General features: G+C 46.0%; 1 protein-coding gene across 1 annotated transcript in view; it reads right to left on the bottom strand.

Annotated features, from left to right (window-relative positions):
- Nucleotides 1-288: 288 nt before the first annotated feature.
- LOC119464912 (cytochrome P450 4V2-like) overlaps nt 289-20,689 on the bottom strand; it is a 240,576-nt gene continuing 220,175 nt past the window's right edge. The window contains exons 10-11 of the mRNA XM_049655595.1: nt 8,582-8,758; nt 289-580 (exon numbers count right to left, since the gene is read on the bottom strand). Of these exons, the coding sequence (XP_049511552.1) occupies nt 408-580; nt 8,582-8,758 (350 nt within the window). The 3' untranslated portion in view covers nt 289-407. The remainder of the gene's footprint in view (nt 581-8,581; nt 8,759-20,689) is intronic.

Genomic DNA, 20,689 nt, shown 5'->3' with positions numbered 1-20,689 from the left:
CGGTGCATTAGACGGTCTTAGAGACGGCTACAAGACGTTTTAAGGCGTCTGACAAAATCTTGGTAGGATGTCTTAAAGAAGTATTTAATATCATGCCAAAACGTCTTCAAGACGTCTTGTAAACGTTTAAAATGGTTTTCAAGACGTCTTGAAGTCGGCTTCTATACCAATGTGTGTTCAGTGGGTATGTGGTGGTGGTTTACAAAAACCGTGACCCTCGGTTCCCTATCTTCTCGTTCATTTCTAATTTGAATAGCTATGAGAGTAGTTAGCCACAGTTGCACGCGTGAGATACTTTATTAGTCATTTGAAGTAGGGTGATCAATAAATGTTGCGGTGAAGCTTAAAAATAGAAAAGACGCCACTTGACATAGCGTGACAGCGCACTACCACGTCTTCGCCTCAGTTCACGTGGTCTTGCGGTCTCTGGGCGTGAACTTCACATGCAGGCCTTGAGTGGGGCGCAATACGAGCTCGAGTGACATCTGAAGGTCTTCATTTGGAATCTGCGACTGCACCTTGAATCGCCTCAGGATCTGAGCCAGCAGAATCTTGTCTTCTAGTTGAGCAAACTTCTGCCCTGTTGATAAAAGGGGAAAAAAGAAGCAATTGGAAATTTGGTTAGTATTTTTCTGTGTCCACCACTACTGTAGCGCATTTTCTGAAATTGAAGTTGCGGATTCATCATGAACTGTTGCTGCCACCACATAATCACGGGGCAAAATGCAAAAAAATAACACTAAACTAGGTATGCGTACCTTTCACTGCTTACGAGTCACACAAACTAGACAGCCGCTTTATTGCAGAGCGCGGTGATTTTACGCACAACCCTCTTGTGATCCTGTACAATGATTATCGAGTGATGTGGCCTCGTACGTGGCAAACACAGTGGTCAGTGTGTTGTGATACAAGACTGCCATTTCCACTCTACCTGCCTGCGTGGCTATGTCGATCTTTCTTTTTATATGCAGCCTAAAGGGTGAAAATGTCGCGAACAAAGATGTCTAAAGTGCTTTAACTTCCCGAGAGAATATGTAGAATAGTGTGGCAGTTACAGCTTCCTAGCTCAGTTTCTTATGGGTAAAGCTCGATCCTAATGAGCACCCCGTAGTACCAGAACTTTCTGCGCAGTTCGTACGTGATATGCCCTAACGTTCCCGCAGAGGAGACGAACAGTTTGTCAACTTCTCCTGTCATCGGTAACACACCACTGGAAGAAAACAAAGTTTAAGGCAGCGTAAATGCAAGATCCTTCTTTATTTCTCCAAAACAAAACCCCAAGACATGCACAGAGAACTAAGCATGTCGTACCCCGATGTATACCTTTCTATTATTGCTTCTAACTGAACAAATGATAAGACTCCGAAATTCCTACTGAATGTGTCAGAAAATATATTTGGTTATATTACTATTCGTGTTTCTTCTACTCGCTGTACTGCTCTTAAACACTAGGAGACACAAGCGATTATGCGAGACCACTGAGAACTTCAGAATTCATGATGATAACGGACCACGTGCAGGTGCCGACCATGTGACATGTCAGGGCAAGCACACATAAAATAGCTGTGGACATATTAACGACACTGCGACATGCAATAACGAAAAATCAAAACACATACTACATCCCTAAAGATTCACGAGTGAGTGATCACCATTGAAAGAACCCCAGATGGTCAAAATTAATCCGGAGCTCTCTTAATACGGCGTGCCTCATAATCAGAACTCGCTTTGGCACGTAAAACCCCAGAGAGAAAGAAGATCATCATCATCATCAGCGTATATTTTATGTCCACTGCAGGACAAAGGCCACTCCCTGCGATCTCCAATTACCCCTGTCTTGCGCTAGCGTATTCCAACTTGCGCCTGCAAATTTCCTAACGTCATCATCCCATCTGGTTTTTTGCCGATCTCGACTGCGCTTCCCTTCTCTTGGTATCCATTCTGTAACCCTTATGGTCCACCGGTTATCCGTCCTACGCATTACATGGCCTGCCCAGCTCCATTTCTTCCGCTTAATGTCAACTAGAATATCGGCAATCCCCGTTTGTTCTCTGATCCACACTGCTCTCTTCCTGTCTATTAACGTTAGTCCTAAGATTTTTCGTTCCATCGCTCTTTGTGCGGTCCTTAACTTGTTCTCGAGCTTCTTTGTTAACCTCCAAGTTTCTGCCCCATATGTTACCACCGGTATAATGCAATGATTGTACACTTTTCTTTTCAACGACAGTGGTAAGCTCCCAGTCACGATTTGGTAATGCCTGCCGTATGCACTCCAACCCAATTTTATTCTTCTGTAAATTTCTTAATCGTGATCAGGGTCCCTTGTGAGTAATTGACCTAGATAAACGTACTCCTTTACAGACTCTAGAGGCTGACTGGCGATCTTGAATTTTTGTTCCCTTGCCAGGCTATTGAACATTATCTTTGTCTTCTGCATATTCATCTTCAACCCAATTCTTACACTTTCTCGATTAAGGTCCTCAATCATTTGTTGCAATTCGTCTCCATTGTTGCTGAATAGGACCATGTCATCTGCAAACCGAAAGTTGCTGAGATATTCGACGTTGATCCTCACTCCTAAGCCTTCCCAGTCTAAGAGCGTGAATACTTCTTCTAAGCATGCAGTGAATAGCATTGGAGAGATTGTGTCTCCTTGCCTGACCCCTTTCTTGATAGGTAACTTTCTAGTTTTCTTGTGGAGATGCAAGGTAGCAGTGGAATCCTTGTAGATGTTTGCTAAGACATTCACGTATGCCTCCTGTACTCTTTGATTACGCAATGCCTCTATGACTGCTGGTATCTCTACTGAATCAAATGCCTTTTCATAATCTATGAAAGCCATGTAGAGAGGTTGATTGTACTCCGCAGATTTCTCGATTACCTGATTTATGACATGGATATGATCCATCGTAGAATATCCCTTCCTGAAGCCAGCCTGTTCTCTTGGTTGGCTGAATTCAAGTGTTGCCCTGATTCTATTGGAAATTATCTTGGTGAATATTTTATACAATACTGAAAGCAAGCTAACCGGTCTATAATTCTTCAGTTCTTTAACGTCTACCTTCTTATGAATTAGTATAATGTTGGCGTTCTTCCAGCTCTCTGGTACACATGAAGTTGTGAGGCATTGCGTATAAAGGGCCGCAAGCTTTTCAAGCATGTTATCTCCTCCATCTTTGATTAAATCAACTATTATTCCATCTTCTCCAGCAGCTTTTCCCCTGGTCATGTCTTTCAAGGCCCTTCTAACTTCAGCGCTAGTTATAGAAGGAGCCTCTGTATCCGGTTCATCACTATTTTGAATGAAAGTAGCTTGGCTCTGTACAGGTCAGTGTAGAATTCTTCCGCTGCTTTTACTATGTCATCGAAATTGCTGATGATATTACCATACTTATATTTCAGTGCATACATCTTGCCTTGTCCTATGCCAAGCTTTCTTCTTACTGATTTAATGCTGCGTCCATATTTTACGGCTTGCTCAATCTTTCCCACGTTATAATTTCGAATATCCCTTACTTTTTTCTTGTTGATTAGTTTTGACAGTTCAGCGAATTCTATCTGATCTCTTGAGTTGGTCATTTCCATCTTCTCTCGTTTCTTTATTAGGTCCTTTGTTTCTTGGGAGAGCTTACCTACTGGTTGCCTTGGTGCCCTACCTCCCACTTCAACTGCTGCTTCTGAGATCAACCTAGTTACGGTTTCATTCATTATCTCTATGTTGTCTTTATCTTCCTTTTCTAAAGCTGCATATTTGTTTGCAAGCACCAGCCTGAATTGGTCTGCTTTTACCCTTACTGCCTCTAGGTTGGCCTGTTTCCTCTTGACTAATTTCACTCGCTCTCTTCAAATTGAGAGAAATCCTGGACCTCACTAACCTATGGTCACTGCACTTTACCTTACCTAACACTTCTACATCCTGCACTATGCTTGGATCGGCAGAGAGTATGAAATCTATTTCATTCCTTGTTTCTCCATTAGGGCCTTTCCAGGTCCACTTCCTGTTGCTGCGCTTCCTGATGAAGGTATTCATTATTCGGAGCCTATTCCTTTCCGCGAATTCTACTAACATCTCTCCTCTTGCATTCCTAGAATCGATGCCGTAGTTGCCAATTGCTTGCTCACCAACCTGCCTTTTCCCCACTTTTGCATTGAAGTCGCCCATGAGTAAAGTATACTGAGTTTGCACCTTTCTCATTGCTAGTTCAACATCTTCATAAAACTGTTCTATTTTTTCATCATCGTGACTAGAGGTTGGGGCATAGGCTTGTACTACGTTCATTTTGTACCTCCTATTTAGCTTTATTACGACGACTGCTACCCTCTCATTAATGCTGTAGAATTCATCAATATTGCCCGCTATGTTGCTATGCACTAGAAATCCTACCCCGGATTCTTTCTTATCTGTAAGACCTCTGTAGCAGAGGACGTGGCCGTTAGTCAGCACTGTGTAAGCCTCACCAGTTTTTCTAACCTCACTAAGGCCAATAATATCCCAGGAAATGCCTGATAATTCTTCAAATAGTCCTGCTAAGCTAGCCTCACTCGAGAGGGTGCGCGTGTTGAACGTTGCCAAGTTCAGTTTCCATTGGCGGCCTGTCTTGACCCAGAGATTCTTAGCACCCTCTGCCGCATAGCAGGGCTGACCGCCGCCTTGGTCAGGTGCTCCGCAGCCACTGGGAACTGAGGGCCATGGGTTAATTGTCGGAGTCATGAGGGAGGTAGTGGCCGAATACTGCACCAGGGAGGCCAATTCCTGTTCTGGTGAGGGAGTGACTTTGATGAAGCTTAGTGGGCCTTCCTAGTTTGGTTGCACCTGAACTAGTATAGCCCCACTAGCTCTCGGCAATATATTTTTTTCTTGCCCGTGTCAGGCACCATTCCATGCCTGAAAGCGTGGTGGACTGGAGTAGGATTCGAACTTACGACCTTCAGATTTGAAGCCGGGTACTCTACCTCTGCTCATCAGCAAGATCAGCAATCAAGATAAAAATTGGGCGAGAATCTTGTTCGAGGATAGTAGCCACAAAACTGAGTTGTTTTTGATAGAATGAAATGAATGAAAAACGTTTTTCGACAATTTTGGCAGTGTCGCAGGTAGGGTAAAGTACATACTGTGATGGCAAATTTTAACGTTACGCACGTACGTCTCCAGCTACACGCAGATGTGGCATGGGACGACGCAGCACAGAAAGCTCGCCTGGAATCTGGACGAGCAGCGCAGGCATCGATGGTGCACGCGAGATTATACCGCTGGTCGGTTGCGGACTTCCACATTGCATTCCGGAAATCGTTTGTAATTCCACTACTTTTCATTCCTCCGAATGGACCATTTCCCCTCCTGCAGCTGGGCCATTCTAGTCCTCCAATTTCAGAAAAGGAAACGCTTGCTCGATAACCGTTTTCTACTTGGGCGTGCGTGCCTCGTAACAAAAAAAAATACATGTTTTTGATTTTAACAGCGAAGTTGTTTAAGTCAGCAGTAATTTGTGGTGCATAGCAAGAAACTACCAAGAAAGAAAATAACGAGGCTGGATTCAAACCCGCGTACCCACGGTCCCATGACGAGCGTCGTAACCATGCTATACAGACACGCTTGCAGAACATGCATTTATGCGAACCATTTGATTGCGTTCGAGCATCGTCGTCTTCGTCTACAACTGGCGCGTTCGTACGCTCGTGCTCTGCGACGTGAAGGGGCTTTCCGCGCTGTGATAGCGAGAGAGAGAGAGAGATACTCATTGACGGAGCGGGTCTCCTGGAACGCGGTGTCGGCATTGGAACGCGGTGTCGGTGTTGCAAGCTGCGCTATGCAACGCGCAGTGACGGCCGTAAGTCCGAGACGCGCGAAAAAAAATTGCCACCATGAGTAATAAGATGAAAAGTTCGCGCGCACTTCCGGGAAATGCTGGGCTACGATCACCCAGCTTCGCTGTTTCAAGCGATGCGCGGCCGAGTGCTAGGTTAAGCATTTTTTTTTAATGCGAAACCTTTCTTGGCGAACATTTGCTACTTTGACAGTATCTATCTAGCCGCCTACGACTATGTGCTCTCATGGTCGTTTCGTTAACATGGTAGGCTCCCCGCACACTGCTTCGCATAACATCGATTCCCACAGGCCATGGGATCTGCCGGGGAGGGAAGAGAAGCGACGTTTAGCTGCAGCACCAAGTGCCTATTTATATCAGAGGCTCCGGCAACAGTCACCAACGCCGCACGCATTTTGTGCGAACGCGGGCGAAACGCCGACGGCGTCGACAACAGTTGTGCGTGCTGCCGGTGCTGCTGCATGTCCAAGTTTATACAGCTGATAAAGCTACTATCATTACTCCGTATAGCTCTCTACAAATTTGCTATCGCAATTGATGCTTCGCCTTGCAGGTGAAACTGCGACAACTTTTTTACAAAGATACAGATAAAGTCCTATACATTTCTTTCGCACAAGCAACATCCCATGTGGCCTGTCCTCTCTTTCAGCACGTTGTTACTTGTAACCTCAGTAATATATATTGTTTTTAAAAGAAGATTTTTTTTTTAAATTTTGGTGTCGGGGTACATTTCTATGCTGTGAAAACGATCATGTACCCACAAAAGAAGCACTGTGGGAACATTCTGATGGTACGTGCGAGGCTAACCACATACATCGCACCCATTTGATGGATCTTATTTCACAAACAGATATACCAGATGAGTACCCAAGACAATTACGCATGTAATATGACTAGGTAACATATGTATGTAACAAACATGTGTAAGCTGCGCGGGCAAGGAGTAAAGAATATGAGATGTGATTGCCCAATATATTAGCTCTTGCGATCAATATTTCTTCAATACATAACCATTTGAGGTGGGACAGCCTCTCGTGCAGCTGCCTCTTCCGTATCTATTTCTTAGTCTAAAATGTGCTTGCTTGCTTGCGTGTATGTGTGTGCGTGTGTGTGCGTCTGTGCCCCTGTACATAAAAGAAGCAAATACAGCAAAGGCTCGGCTTCTTCAAAACCATATTTAAAAGATTGAGTAGGCTGTATCGAAAACAACCGCAGTAGGTTACGTGAAACGTCTTGTGCGCGCTGCTGCGGAAGTATGGGCATTGAGGAACAGAAATCACGTAACCAGATACACATGTAGCAGATATTCACGCCTTACAAAGCTTGCATGCTCACGTGACTCCCCAGTGCCTGTAGCTTATGCTACAGTCCCTGGGGAGTCACATCTTGCAGTCGTGCTCCCTCTCCAGTCGTAGTAGTAAAAGATGATGGATTCGCATCCCTTTGTCTCGCTGCCCGAGATTCTGCACGCCATCTCTGGAGCCCACGTATTGAACGCGGGGGCACCATAGCCTAACCATAGCCGAACAACCGTCAATTTTTGCAACAAATTACACACTTTAAGCCCTATAACTGCCGATGAGCACAGGTTTCAGTTTGATGGAAAATACCTACAACGGCTCAGTGAGCTCCCTCAAACGACCACTCCCGCTGAGTCGGCAAAGGTACTGCCGACCTACGCGTTTTTGAACGCCGAGCTAGAGGCTAAATTTAGCACTGATTGCGTCACGCACGTTACGACAACAGCGCCATCTGCGCACACGACCCATGCATGATCCAGTCCCGGCTCCTTCTACGCTCCGATACCAAAGCAGTACGGCTGCAAATACATAAGCGATAATAATACATGTTTTAGTTACATGTGGTTTTAGCAAGCTACCCCATATGCTGAACGAAGTGAAATACGTATCGAGTCAAATATTTAAAAGAAAAATTGAGGCCTTCATAAGCGAAATAACGCTTCGTCGCGTTTACGCTGTTTTTCTTCAACTTTGGATTAGGCGAAAAACGAAGCCAATTCATGGCATCGTAGTGCAACAACTTTTAAAATACTAGCTTACAGCTGTGCATTCGTAACCGCTAAAGTTAGATTCAGTTTTGCTGCACACGTGTCAGGCCGCTCACGACAACATTGCACGACAACTAAAGCGGGCCTTTTAAGTGAAATCCCTTATTTCTGATTTTTTTTTTCACTCTTTGACGCTACTTTTATTCGAGCGACGTAAAATGTAAATTATCCTTGCACCGTTGTGCATGCAATGCATCCAGGTAGAATATTCTGTTACTTTGATGACGAGTGTATGAGCGCAATGGATTGATATGCTTAGCAGGGCGATATTTGTTTCTTTCACACCTACTGGCACACTAGCGGGCACTTCTTATAACTGTTTTATTGCGCTTTTTGAATATTCGACAGCGTGCGTAAAAACCCAGGCGTGCGCTCTTAGCTTGCGCTGCGTGCAACTATAATGGCGTCGTTCTTGGTCTCCATCCTTGTGCTCAAGCGTTGACGGTGCGTCTCCATCCTTGTGAACGGAGCGTTGACGGTGCGTCCACTTCGCTTAGTTGTTTTTTTTTTCTTTTTTTTGCTTCCAAACGCACGCGGCCTCTCTAGAGACCCTCTAATACTGAGCGGCAGAACGGAGGATAGGCCATGGGGCAGCACGATAACACCGACGGCGGTGGCTCTAACGCGCCTCGGACGTTTGCATAGTTGCTACGGTAATCAAATTTGAGTGACAACGATAAACCTTTACCTATGCAGTTGCGAGAACCACTGGCAAACGGGATGTACAGGAACGGGTGACGTTCCTTGTCGGCCTCCAGGAACCTCTCTGGTACGAAGGCGTTTGGTTGAGGAAAGAAGCGAGGGTGTCGGTGCATGAAGTAGATGAGGACCAGGGAGATGCTTCCTTTCGGAATGGTGTACTTTTCTGAAAGGCAAGACAATCAAGCAATATGGGAGTATAACCGCAAGATGTCGTGTATTATTAATAATTATTACTCGTCATTTGCTAGCAATAACCGAGGAGCACTCTTCATATATGTATATTGTTCGTAATGCCCCCCAGGGTCCTTTCATATTTTTCTTCTGGCCAGAAAACTTCCTCCGAAGTTTTATTTCGGGGCAGGAGACGGGGCCAACTCAACTTACGCCACTAGAGGTGCATCAATCCGCCGCACTGCTATGCTCAGGGCTGCGCAATAACGCGAATGTTTCACCAGAGAAGTCGCCTTATCTAGTTCAGCGGTTTGCAGACGGAACACCCAACGCTAGGCAAAATTATCGAGCGTACGATGCGTTTGCGTATACATTATGCACCTCGGTCTTATGTGACACCCGCCGTGGTGGCTTTGGTGTGTCGCTGCGAAGCGCGAGGGATCGAATTTTGGTGGCGGCCAAGTACAAGAACGCTTGTGTGCTGTGCGCTTGGTGCACGTTAAAGAATCGAACGCGATCGAAATAATGACGAGTCCTCACTACCATATATTTACAGCGCGAGTTTGGCACGTAAAATCCCAGAATTTAATTTCATTATGTCCTAAACGTGGCCCGCCAAGTCGCATTGCTCCCACAAAAAAAAAAAAAAGTTCCAGTCAGCGCTGCCGCGCGATAACGGATTTCCAGGCTCTCCCTCCTAACTGTCCGTTTTTTATAGCACGTCACCGACCTCCCACAGTGCCATTGAGCTACCGTTGCACAAATCAGGGCGGCTTGCTTGCAGTCGGAAGAATTCATTTTATACATTATTTCACATGATGTTTTTGAACGTCCTACAACAGGGCTATAAGAGACCACCCCCGGGGAGGCCTCTTAAAATATTTTAATACCTACTTGGGTAAGAGTTCTGATTTGTGCTAGCTATGCATCCCCTTGCAAGACTTTCTTTGTTCAACAAAAAGGCAAAATGGTTGCCGTCGTAAAGCACTCATTAGCCGGTAACCGCGAACAGGTAACCGCCTCTACAAAAATAAACTTGTTTCCTTAGTTTAGCGCTTCATACCACTGCGAAAGAAAATTTCTAACCTACGGTCGCCCTGATTTGCTTCTGCTCTAAAACGGCATCCGAACAAAAGAAACATTTTTTTTTTCGTCGCGCTAAGCGAAGTAATAAAGCTCCAATTATTGGGCTGCCTATTTCCAAGTTAACATGCAGTATACAATAACGACATCGAGCGTGCCAATAACACTACTATGCCGGAAATGTTGCACACTGACCTGCGCAAGTTCTGCAATATTGTCAGTGGCTCGCACAATCGCCTTATCCAACTGGAACGCGATGATAACACTTTAGTCCGTCCTTCCTAGTGCTGCTTGGTGTTGAACGATTCCTTTGCTTCTTTTTTTTTGTACAACCGCGCGTGTTTCATTCCTACGTTCTCGCTAGCGTAACTTTCCTCCTATGGCTGTCATAATAAATTAATTCTGTAGGCATTGTTAAACTCATGAGTAATCTTAAAATTTCATCATTGTCTGGCTGTGATCCAATTACGTAAAAAATACTTAAAATGACGGAAGTGTACTCCTCTATCATCCTCTCCAATTTTCTTGCTCAATCTTTAGAGTGTTACATAATTCCCGGTAATTGGAAGGTAGGAAAGGTGGTCCCTGTCCATAAGTCAGGTAATGTACATGCTCCCGATAATTACAGACTAATGTCACTTACAAGCACCCCATGTAAGCTTCTTGAGCAACCTATTTATTCTCATTTAATCGAATTTCTAGAAGGCAACTCTTTCTTTTCAATCTCCCAGCATTGTTTCAGGAAAATGTTTTCCTGTGAAAAGCGACTATTACATTTTACTAATGATCTCTTTATACAAAACGACGTCAGCTCTGACATTTATTGCATATTTTTAGATTTCGCTAAAGCTTTTGATCAGATATCGCATTAGACACTTCTTTTTAAATTAAGAAAACTAACTTAACATAGGCACCAAGGTATTCCACTGGATTAAAGACTATCATCTGACCGCATCCAGTTTGGGACCACTAACAACTGTTCGTCCCTTTTTCTCCTGTCTCACCCGGTGTCCCACAAGGATCTGTGTTGGGATCGTTGCTATTTATCATTTACATTAGCGACCTCACTGAGTGTATCACATTTTCATCGATAACACTTCTTGCCGACGATCGCGTCCTCTATAAAAAACTAGCCCAATCATCTGATCAGCAGAAACTTGAACATCTTAACCATTTGTCCTCATGGTGCAATAAATGGATGATGCAGCGAAACATCAAGAAGTTTAAAAGCATGTTAATAGCTCGATGGGGCCACACTATTAGCAGCGCGCATTTTCTTGGTGGTATCCTACTAGATCATGTTGCCTCTTTGACATCCACATCATTTGCGATCAATCTCGGCGCATACATGTTGACTAGGAAAGAAGGAAGGAGGCAGAGACGGAAAGACGGGGAGGTTAGCCAGTGCTCACACCGGCTGTGCTGGGGAAAGGGAGCAAGGGGAATGAAAGGAAATAGATAAGGGATGTAAAAAATGTAAAGAAGAGGACAAAAAAAATGTGGTTGATCCCTCTTATATAGGAATCGGTATAGAACACGAAAGTGAAACGTGTCTTCACAGAAGTAGTGTAATGTTTATTGCACATTGATATATAATGTCTATTGGTGTTTTGTGGCTAAAGCGCCCTTAGGCGTTGATGCACCCACGCTGACGCCTGGTGGCACGTCTCCTCCATCACGACTACCAACGTCGATGACCATGAGCAACCGTCGTGCATATGGAAGCTGCACTACGCTGCACACGCTAGCACAACGCGAAAGACGAAGCACGTAACTGACACACTAATACAACGCGCAAGACAAAGCACGTAACTGAATCGTCACCGAGTCAAATCAGCGCGTATAGCGCGTCGTAATTGCAGCCTCCGCGATCAACTTCAGAAACATTTTCAGAGCTAATTGCGGAGGCCACGCTCCGCTGTGCTGAGTACGGTGAACGCCACCTAGGTGGCGTTGGTAGTGCTTCTTGATGCCAGCGTCCCTTCGAATGCTGGCATCGAGGCGTCGTAGTGCTGAGACCACCGAAGCGTTCACTGTCGGTGCGCGTTAGTGTCATAATGCAGTACTTCTCTTTTCTGCTCGTAGGCGGCGGCACCGCCCGGAGCAAGAGCGCGGGTACACGGAGGAGTGTTAGATATATAAGGCGCGTCTGTGTAGCTCTCTGCAAATGCGTTTGTGGCGCAATGGGTTAAACGCTCGGCGATCTATCGTCGCGGACCGAGAGGTCGTGGGTTCGATTTCCAAATTTTGCATGTTTGTGGAACTTTTTCTTCTGGTTTCTTTCTTTGTATTATGTTCTATGACGTATTTCCGTGACGGAAATACGTCAGTGAAGTCTTGGTGGACCCCGGCATAAAACACTTTCGTGTTAAAAAGTGGAGAATATGGCACTGTTTCTGAGACCAGTTATCCGCAAGAAGCGCAACAACGCTTTCAAAGCTTCTGTGCTGAGGACGGTCTCAGCCAATGTTCCAGGACCCTTTCCTCTGGCAAAGGATGTTTATCAAGTCCATCTAACACTCTTGAAAGTTCTTTCCTGGACGCACTGAAGCGGGACACTCGCAGAGAAGGGGTGGGGGGGGGGGGCAGAAGCTTCTTCTCAGCTCTAGATATTCCTGACAGAAGACGGAACTGTCGTAGGCGGAGCTGTCGGAGGCGACGTTTAGCTGTGGCACCAAATGCGTATTTATATAAAAACGTTGCGAGGCGAGAAGGTGGTAAAGACTTCTGACGCTGATCGACGAGCTTCCCATTCTGGTATCGTCGAAAACCTCCCAGTCACCCCCAGACGCCCTGGCAACAGTCACCAACGCCGCGCGCGTTCCGTGCGAACACGGGCAAAACGGCGACGGCGTCGACAACAGTTCTGCGCGTTGCGGGTGCTGCTGCATGTCCAAGTTTATACAGCTTATAAAACTACTATCCTTACTCCGTATAGCTCTCTGCTAAGTTGCTATCGCAATTGAGGCTTCGGCTTTCGGGTGAAACTGCGACAATCTTTTTGTTAACATGTTTGCCTTACTTGCTATAACTGTTCTTCTTTTCTCTCTCTCTCTCTCTCTCTTTTACTGTGTAAGCAGTTGTTATTTACCACTACTTCCTGTAATGCCCTCGGGCCTTATGCTTGCTAAATAAAATAACATAATGCCGCTATCACGGTAATGTCCCCAGACGAATTCGTCTTTTTTTTTTTTTTTTTGCTTTGGTAAGTAAATCGGTAGGCCTTCAAAATTTCTCGAGCTTCGATTGATCCCGCTGCAGCGACACATTTACGTTCAATACGCACACGCCTGCACAAATAACGTCCTCGGCATCAAGCCGAGGACGTTATTTGCAACATGCGAACGGTATCCAATCGAAGCGAAGGTCTCTCGCCTTGGAAAGGCTCGCTTTTGTCTCGTCGGTATGGCAACACAACAACGCTGATTCGTCAGCGCCCTTGCAATCCGACCGACACGCAATCATACAGCGAATTTTAGGCATTCACGGATCATCGCTGTCACCACACGGGGATATATGTAGAGAAACGAAGCGGCAAACTGCAGGTTACGCGGACAATGCTTATACGGCAGCCGACCTTAAAGAACACTTACAGGGCGTCCCTCCGGTGTTGGCTCCGATGTCGTTCAATCTGCGGCCGCTCCGCGGTGCGTCTATTGTGAGCGCTATATGAAGCGCCCCGATGGCGCTGCGAGGGAGTTTCATGTAGGTTCCCTAGTTTCATGACTACACTCTTAATCTTGTTCCACACAGGTTTCAGTTAAAACAATGTTTCAGACAATTTAACCGCAACCGGCGGGGATTTTATGTGGATCCGAGTTCACTCGCGAGTTTTATCCGAAACAGTAGCTGTCTTTTCTTTTATTTTTTGCTTAGTTAACTGGAACGAGTCATACTTAACCGAAACCAGTGATTTCTTCCGGTTACCGAATTTCGTGTTTTGTGATTTGTTCCATTTACGACTGTGACGCAACGCCGTATCTGGTTCTCATGTTCCAGCTATATAATTTATGAGCGTCCGTGTAGCCTTTAACCGAGGAGGTGACAAGTCCGCCAGGATATGGTGTCCTCCAAGACATTACGTGCACAATGCCTCAGATTATACCTGACGTACATAACTATGAAAAAACTCATTAATTCCTGAACAATAAGAGGCTTGACAAGTTGAGTGGTTGGTAGTGGTTTGGGCCATTTCCCATGCATGGCCTACTACTCATGCAAGTTAAATTTTTGCACGCACAAGTTGTTATTTCACGAAGGCCACAACATAAGAACAGCCTCACGCATGGACGTTACTGCATTTCGCCTGAATGCATGCCAAGATTAACATTTATGTCCATGCGTATCAGCTACTTAACGTGCCAACGAAACGACTAATTTCCGTTTTGTTAAGTTCATATTTTCTTTTCAGATTTTAATGCGGGTAATGTCATACTTAAGAGTATTTTCTCGCTCTCTATAATTTCGCTATATTGACAGCTAACGCTTTGGTTCTTCTTTTTTAACACGAAAGTGTTTTATGCCGGGGTCCACCAAGACTTCACTGACGTATTTCCGTCACGGAAATACGTCAGCTTACAATGTACACGAACATAATACAAAGAAAGAAACCAGAAGAAAAAGTTCCACAAACATGCAAAATTTGGAATTCGAACCCACGACCTCTCGGTCCGCGACGATAGATCGCCGAGCGTTTAACCCATTGCGCCACAAACGCATTTGCAGAGAGCTACACAGACGCGCCTTATATATCTAACACTCCTCCGTGTACCCGCGCTCTTGCTCGGGGCGGTGCCGCCGCCTACGAGCAGAAAAGAGAAGTACTGCATTATGACACTAACGCGCACCGACAGTGAACGCTTCGGTGGTCTCAGCACTACGACGCCTCGATGCCAGCATTCGAAGGGACGCTGGCATCAAGAAGCACTACCAACGCCACCTAGGTGGCGTTCACCGTACTCAGCACAGCGGAGCGTGGCCTCCGCAATTAGCTCTGAAAATGTTTCTGAAGTTGATCGCGGACGCTGCAATTACGACGCGCTGCACGCGCTGATTTGACTCGGTGACGATTCAGTTACGTGCTTTGTCTTGCGCGTTGTATTAGTGTGTCAGTTACGTGCTTCGTCTTTCGCGTTGTGCTAGCGTGTGCAGCGTAGTGCAGCTTCCATACGCACGACGGTTGCTCATGGTCATCGACGTTGGTAGTCGTGATGGAGGAGACGTGCCACCAGGCGTCAGCGTGGGTGCATCAACGTCTAAGGGCGCTTTAGCCACAAAACACCAATAGACATTATATATCAATGTGCAATAAACATTACACTACTTCTGTGAAGACACGCTTCACTTTCGTGTTCTATACCGATTCCTATATAAGAGGGATCAACCACATTTTTTCTACATTATTCAATCACATAGATTACACTGATTATGAAATGTAGATGATTTATTTTAAGTGACGTGTCGTTTGTCGCTTCATGCGGTGGAAGCCCTAGCTAAATTTCACGCATTTGGCACATGCTTGTAAGCAGCGCTGTTTGCGCCACCTATTCTGACGGCCAGAAGGCGCGTGATTCGGCCAGCCACTTTCAGCTGAGCAAAGTTAAGGCTTTAACGCGCCAAGGAGCGCTATGCGATCGACGGAACGCTGCAAAGTGCACTGCTGGCAAGATGTTTCGGCTAGAGCATCCAACCATATCCATGACTTCATGGGTCAGTATGCTGTAACGTGCGACTTTCAACTCGGTATTTTAAACTCTTAATTTAAGCTACTACGTCAACACAGGGGAAACATTCGATGCGCGCAAGAAGGGTGAAATATTTACGCTGACCGGCTTGTACAGATGAAATAGTATACCAAAAAGCCGTCCTGGAGTTGTGCTCATCTTAACCGATGTAAGCAAACTTCTACACAAGTTCGCACTTTCTTTCTTTGATCTCATATGCAAGACAAAACATCTAAATCCAAACGCCAACCAGAAACGCATTGTCTAAGCGAATGAGGTCATGGACTACACATTTTATAAATCCCTTTAGGGGTATCTGCTTGAAACGGGCCTACATGCTTATATTTAATTTCATTGTGAAGTTATGCCGCGTGGCAACCCAAGTAAATTAAAAAAAATCACAGCATATCCACGGGGTGAATGATGATGAGTGGGCGAAGCTCCGGAGGGAATCATCGGATCTCCCGCTTAAGGGGACGCTAGCACAAACGCGTTAGAGACGTGCAGTACTCTCTAGTAAGGGGGAGCGGCCACAGCGTCTTACGCAGCCATTTACACATGCCGGAACGTGCACCGCGTTTGCCGACGCCATCACATGACTGCTGAGAGAGTATACCCCCCGTATTCATAAACGCTCCTCGACTTGAACTTGACTTGCCACCGCCTTGGGCAGCGCGTTCGAAACGCGTTGAAGGTAAGGCGGAGATGCCACAGCGTCTTACACCAGCTTCTTACACGGGCCGTAACGCGCTAGCACAAACGCGTTAGAAACGCGCTAGAAACGCGGCCTTTCGTTAATGTTGGGTATTTATTGCCATCGTGGTGCTTGTGTCTATGTGTGCTTCGTGGCGTAGTTGGCTAACGCCGCGCGCTCGGAAGCGAGGGGTCCCTGGTTCGATTCCGCGCTACGGACACAACTTCGGAATTTTTTTCTCATTTTTCTCAGACTGGTTACACACTACTACTACGACGAGGGACGAACGGGTGCCGCTTTAAGGAGCTTCGCCCCTAAAAAAGACCGAATGAGCCCACAATACGATATCCTATCTTTCGCAGGCGTATCATTCCTCTACAAGAACTGTAACGTACGCGCCTGTACGAATATCAAAGTACATTCGGTGCCTCCATGCTGCGGATCACGTGCGGTCACCTTCAAAGAAAAGATGGAGAACAGCGTCATGCAAAGACGCCACAAGAGAAACAGGCAATATTATTTTCGCAAGATTGTGCTATACAAGCGCTGAAGCACCGTTCAAGACCGCGCGTCACCCCGTGAGCGTCCAGCGGAATAACGCGGCGAAGGGTCAGCTACGACGCCGGCCACCGCGGTGCCGTTCCGCTGTCTCGCCTGGAAGCGAGTCCTCTACCACATTTTTTTTAGGGGCGAAGCTCCTTATGGCGGCACCCGTTCCGTCCCCGTCGTAGTAGTAGTGTGTAACCAGTCTGAGAAAAATGAGAAAAAAATTCCGAAGTTGTGTCCGTAGCGCGGAATCGAACCACGGACCCCTCGCTTCCGAGCGCGCGGCGTTAGCCCACTACGCCACGAAGCGGACATGGACCAACGCACCACGATGGCTATAAATACCCAACATTGACGAAAGGCCGCGTTTCTAGCGCGTTTCTAACGCGTTTGTGCAAGCGCGTTACGGCCCGTGTAAGAAGCTGGTGTAAGACGCTGTGGCCTCTCCACCTTACCTTCAACGCGTTTCGAACGCGCTGCCCAAAGCGGTGGCAAGTCAAGTTCAAGTCGAGGAGCGTTTATGAATACGGGGGGTATACTCTCTCAACAGTCATGTGATGGCGTCGGCAAACGCGGTGCACGTTCCGGCATGTGTAAATGGCTGCGTAAGACGCTGTGGCCGCTCCCCCTTACTAGAGAGTACTGCACGTCTCTAACGCGTTTGTGCTAGCGTCCCCTTAAGCGGGAGATCCGATGATTCCCTCCGGAGCTTCGCCCACTCATCATCATTCACCTCGTGGATCTGCTGTCATTTTCTTTCCACTTTCGTACAGCGCAAACTTGCGTTAACGCTCGCCGCCTTGCCTTCCTTACCCATTGTAACTCGCCAAGGCTCGGTTCTTCCAAGCCCTCGCTGTTGCTTTTTACTTTCTTCTTTCACTCTACTGACCTCCTCTACCTCTTTCCTTCCCATCAACCCTTTATTTGATCACGAAACAACTGTAGTGCTGCAACGGGGCAAAGCACACTAAAGGCTGGACTGGCACTGGCAAAATAACGACTAAAGCGCCGCCGTGTCTCCCTCCGGCGGATTTCCACAGAAAAGAAAGAGCATATCCATGCGCTCTAACCGACCGAGTTTCACTGGCGGAGCCTTGTGGTGGTTACGGAGTTACGGCGACAAGTGCTTCACTAGTTCCGCACAGACTGTCACACAGAACGCTACAGGAGCCAGTCATTTTCTATGCCGGTAGTGGGTTTGGAAACTTTGCTCGCGCTTGTAGATAGTTCCGGATGTTCTTGGGCCATCGCTAACAAGTTTGGCTTCGACGCTTAGGAAGTTTCATCCTGCGGACACTTCTCAGAGGTGAGTGGTGAATGTTTGTACTATTTCTTAACTAGCGACAAGGCGGAGAACAAATTGGGATCTTTTGCATGCTTTCCGCCGTTCTCCTCGCTGGCTTTGTGCTCGGTCTTTGTTGTGTGGCTTGAAATTTTCTGCGACCGCCGGATAAAGAGAGTTTCGGCGCGCAGCAGCGAGCAGCATGAATACACGCAGCATCTGTCATGAGCATAATTTCTGTGTCATTTAGCTCTTTTATGTGGCAGATTCTGCCGAGAAATCTCGGAACTTGATCTGACGCTCGTGACGGTGGGGACGTCGTGGGGCAAGGTTCTGACTGGTATTCTAAAAGTCGCGGTGCGCTTTTTTCGTTGTTGTGTGTGTGTTGTGTGTTGTGCGCTCGTGCGGATTCAGTCACGCCAGATTATACCTTTCTCGCGCCTTACGGCACTCTAACTTCAAAATCAGCTAGTAGTGCGTAGCTCTAAGCTCGGTTCACGGAGAGGTCTTTGTAAAACACTGCCTTCTACGCAAGTTTTAATGAATGACATCGTTCGCTTTCATGGATGGCCTGCGTAAGCGAGCCAGTACAATTCACGATCACCTTTCAAATGCCTTTTTTTGCATTCCTCGCTGACCTCGGGAACCTTTCTAGTGTACAGCGGACGTGTACGGAGCGCGCACAGCCACCCTACGGCTTTCTAGTTTGTAGTATGTGTGACCAGCTAGTTGTCGGTGTGGTGGTTTGATGCGTTGTTTGGCGTCTTTGTTTTGTGCGGTGATGTTTGGTATAAGTGCTGGTGCAATCTCATCAAAAATGCCCTCGCACTAATTTATCTTAGAAAAAATAATCAAAAGTTAATCATCTTAGCGCGCCATTTCCGAAACATTCAGGTTATATTGAGCGTTCTTATGTAAACATGTTATGGTCCAGTACTGTCAACGTAATAACAAACTTACTGTGATGGTGCCGACAAGACATTTGAATTTTTCCCGCCATGGACTCCGAGATGGACAACGCGATCGTTATCGGACGCCACGATAGTGGGCCTCTTCGATTATCCGTCTCTGACAGTCCCGGACCGTCCGAGAAGCTGCACACGCAACACTCATTGGTTGAAAGCACTGCTTCGGGCAGTCCGTGGCTGTCAGGGACGGATAATCGAAGAGACCCAGTGGCACAGCACGCGATCTCGCATTAGGAGAATAGATGCCTCCAAGTGCGTCTACCCACATGTTGAGCTATCCACACACAGTATTTATTGGTAGGAGAAATGGGGTGGCTCAGATCACATGTTCTGCTTCTGAAGTTAGCGGTAGCATCACATCAAGAAATTTACATTAAAATATGGGGTACTTCGTCCACATTTCAAAATTTCGAAGTTTTTCATATATTTCGTGCTTTCGTCACATTCACGGTGTGCTCTATAGTAGTATAGAATCGGCGGATAAAGTAGTTATAAAAAGTTCTTTATGAGCACTTGCATTTTTTTTCACCTGAAACATTAAGAAAGTAAGCCTGGTTGTATACAGAGAGCATACAGGTAAATTTCCAATAATTCTACTCTGTGTAATTGCTTACAGGCAATTTGAGAAATACTTCTGCATTTTTGGTTTGCTAATCTCGTCTTACTCCAAGCCATTCTTGAATTGCTGCGAAAAAGAAAAGGCTTAGTGAAATGCTCAGTATTGTAGTCTATTTCCACAAATTAAATGATTTTATGCATGAAAATAAGATTACGTTTGTTGCCAAGAGTTTTCTAACGAATCAACCTTATTTACATAAATTTATCAGTTTTTTTGTTTTTATAGAACTAATGCAAGCTGATTTGCAGTGCAGGTTCCCCGCGTGTTTGCACGCCATGGCCTGCTCGACATTGTCAGAAGACATAACAGGTGTCCTAAGAGGACGCTGCACAGATTGTGAATGTAGAGGATTTTGGCGCACAGCTGAAATAATCAGCTATGATAAACTACCACCTGGGTGGTGCATCCTCTGCGGCCACTCTCCAGCTGCGCATGGAGCCTTAGCCCCCTTCAGTCAGAGAGCTAATGAGAGCAAAGATGGCTGTCACTTGTCCGCACATATTTAGCAAAGTAGCAAGTTTATTTGGCCTTCTCGTTTCCTATGGCTCACTTGGTGGTAAAACTATGCAGTGTGGCCTGGTTTCACCATAATTTAAATAAAAGCTTTAAAAGAATACGCATTCTGAACCTATTGCAAAAAAAATCAAAAGTGAATTCTGCATGCCTTGTACACTGCATTCAACTACAAACGCACGAACAACTTGCATAAATTTTGAATATTTCGTTTAATGTGCTTTTACTTAATTTCTACCCAGTTCAATGCCTTCTTGTGCATTGTATTTCTGCATGTGTGCCTTGTTTTTTATTCTTGGTAGCCAAGGTGCCTACCTCATTTAGAACTATATTATGCATCTGCTCTTTAGGGCACAAATTAGATTAGGCTGACAGCTTTTAACCTGATCAAACTGGATGTGCTATGCAATATCCAGAATGTATTTTTAGTATGCACCAGCAATAAATATCAATACCATAGTAGAATTCTAACTTGTATGCACAGCGCAAAGAGAC

Source organism: Dermacentor silvarum, chromosome 9 (assembly GCF_013339745.2).
Source record: "Dermacentor silvarum isolate Dsil-2018 chromosome 9, BIME_Dsil_1.4, whole genome shotgun sequence".
Lineage (NCBI taxonomy): Eukaryota > Metazoa > Arthropoda > Arachnida > Ixodida > Ixodidae > Dermacentor > Dermacentor silvarum.
This window is presented reverse-complemented; position numbering and strand designations above follow the sequence as displayed.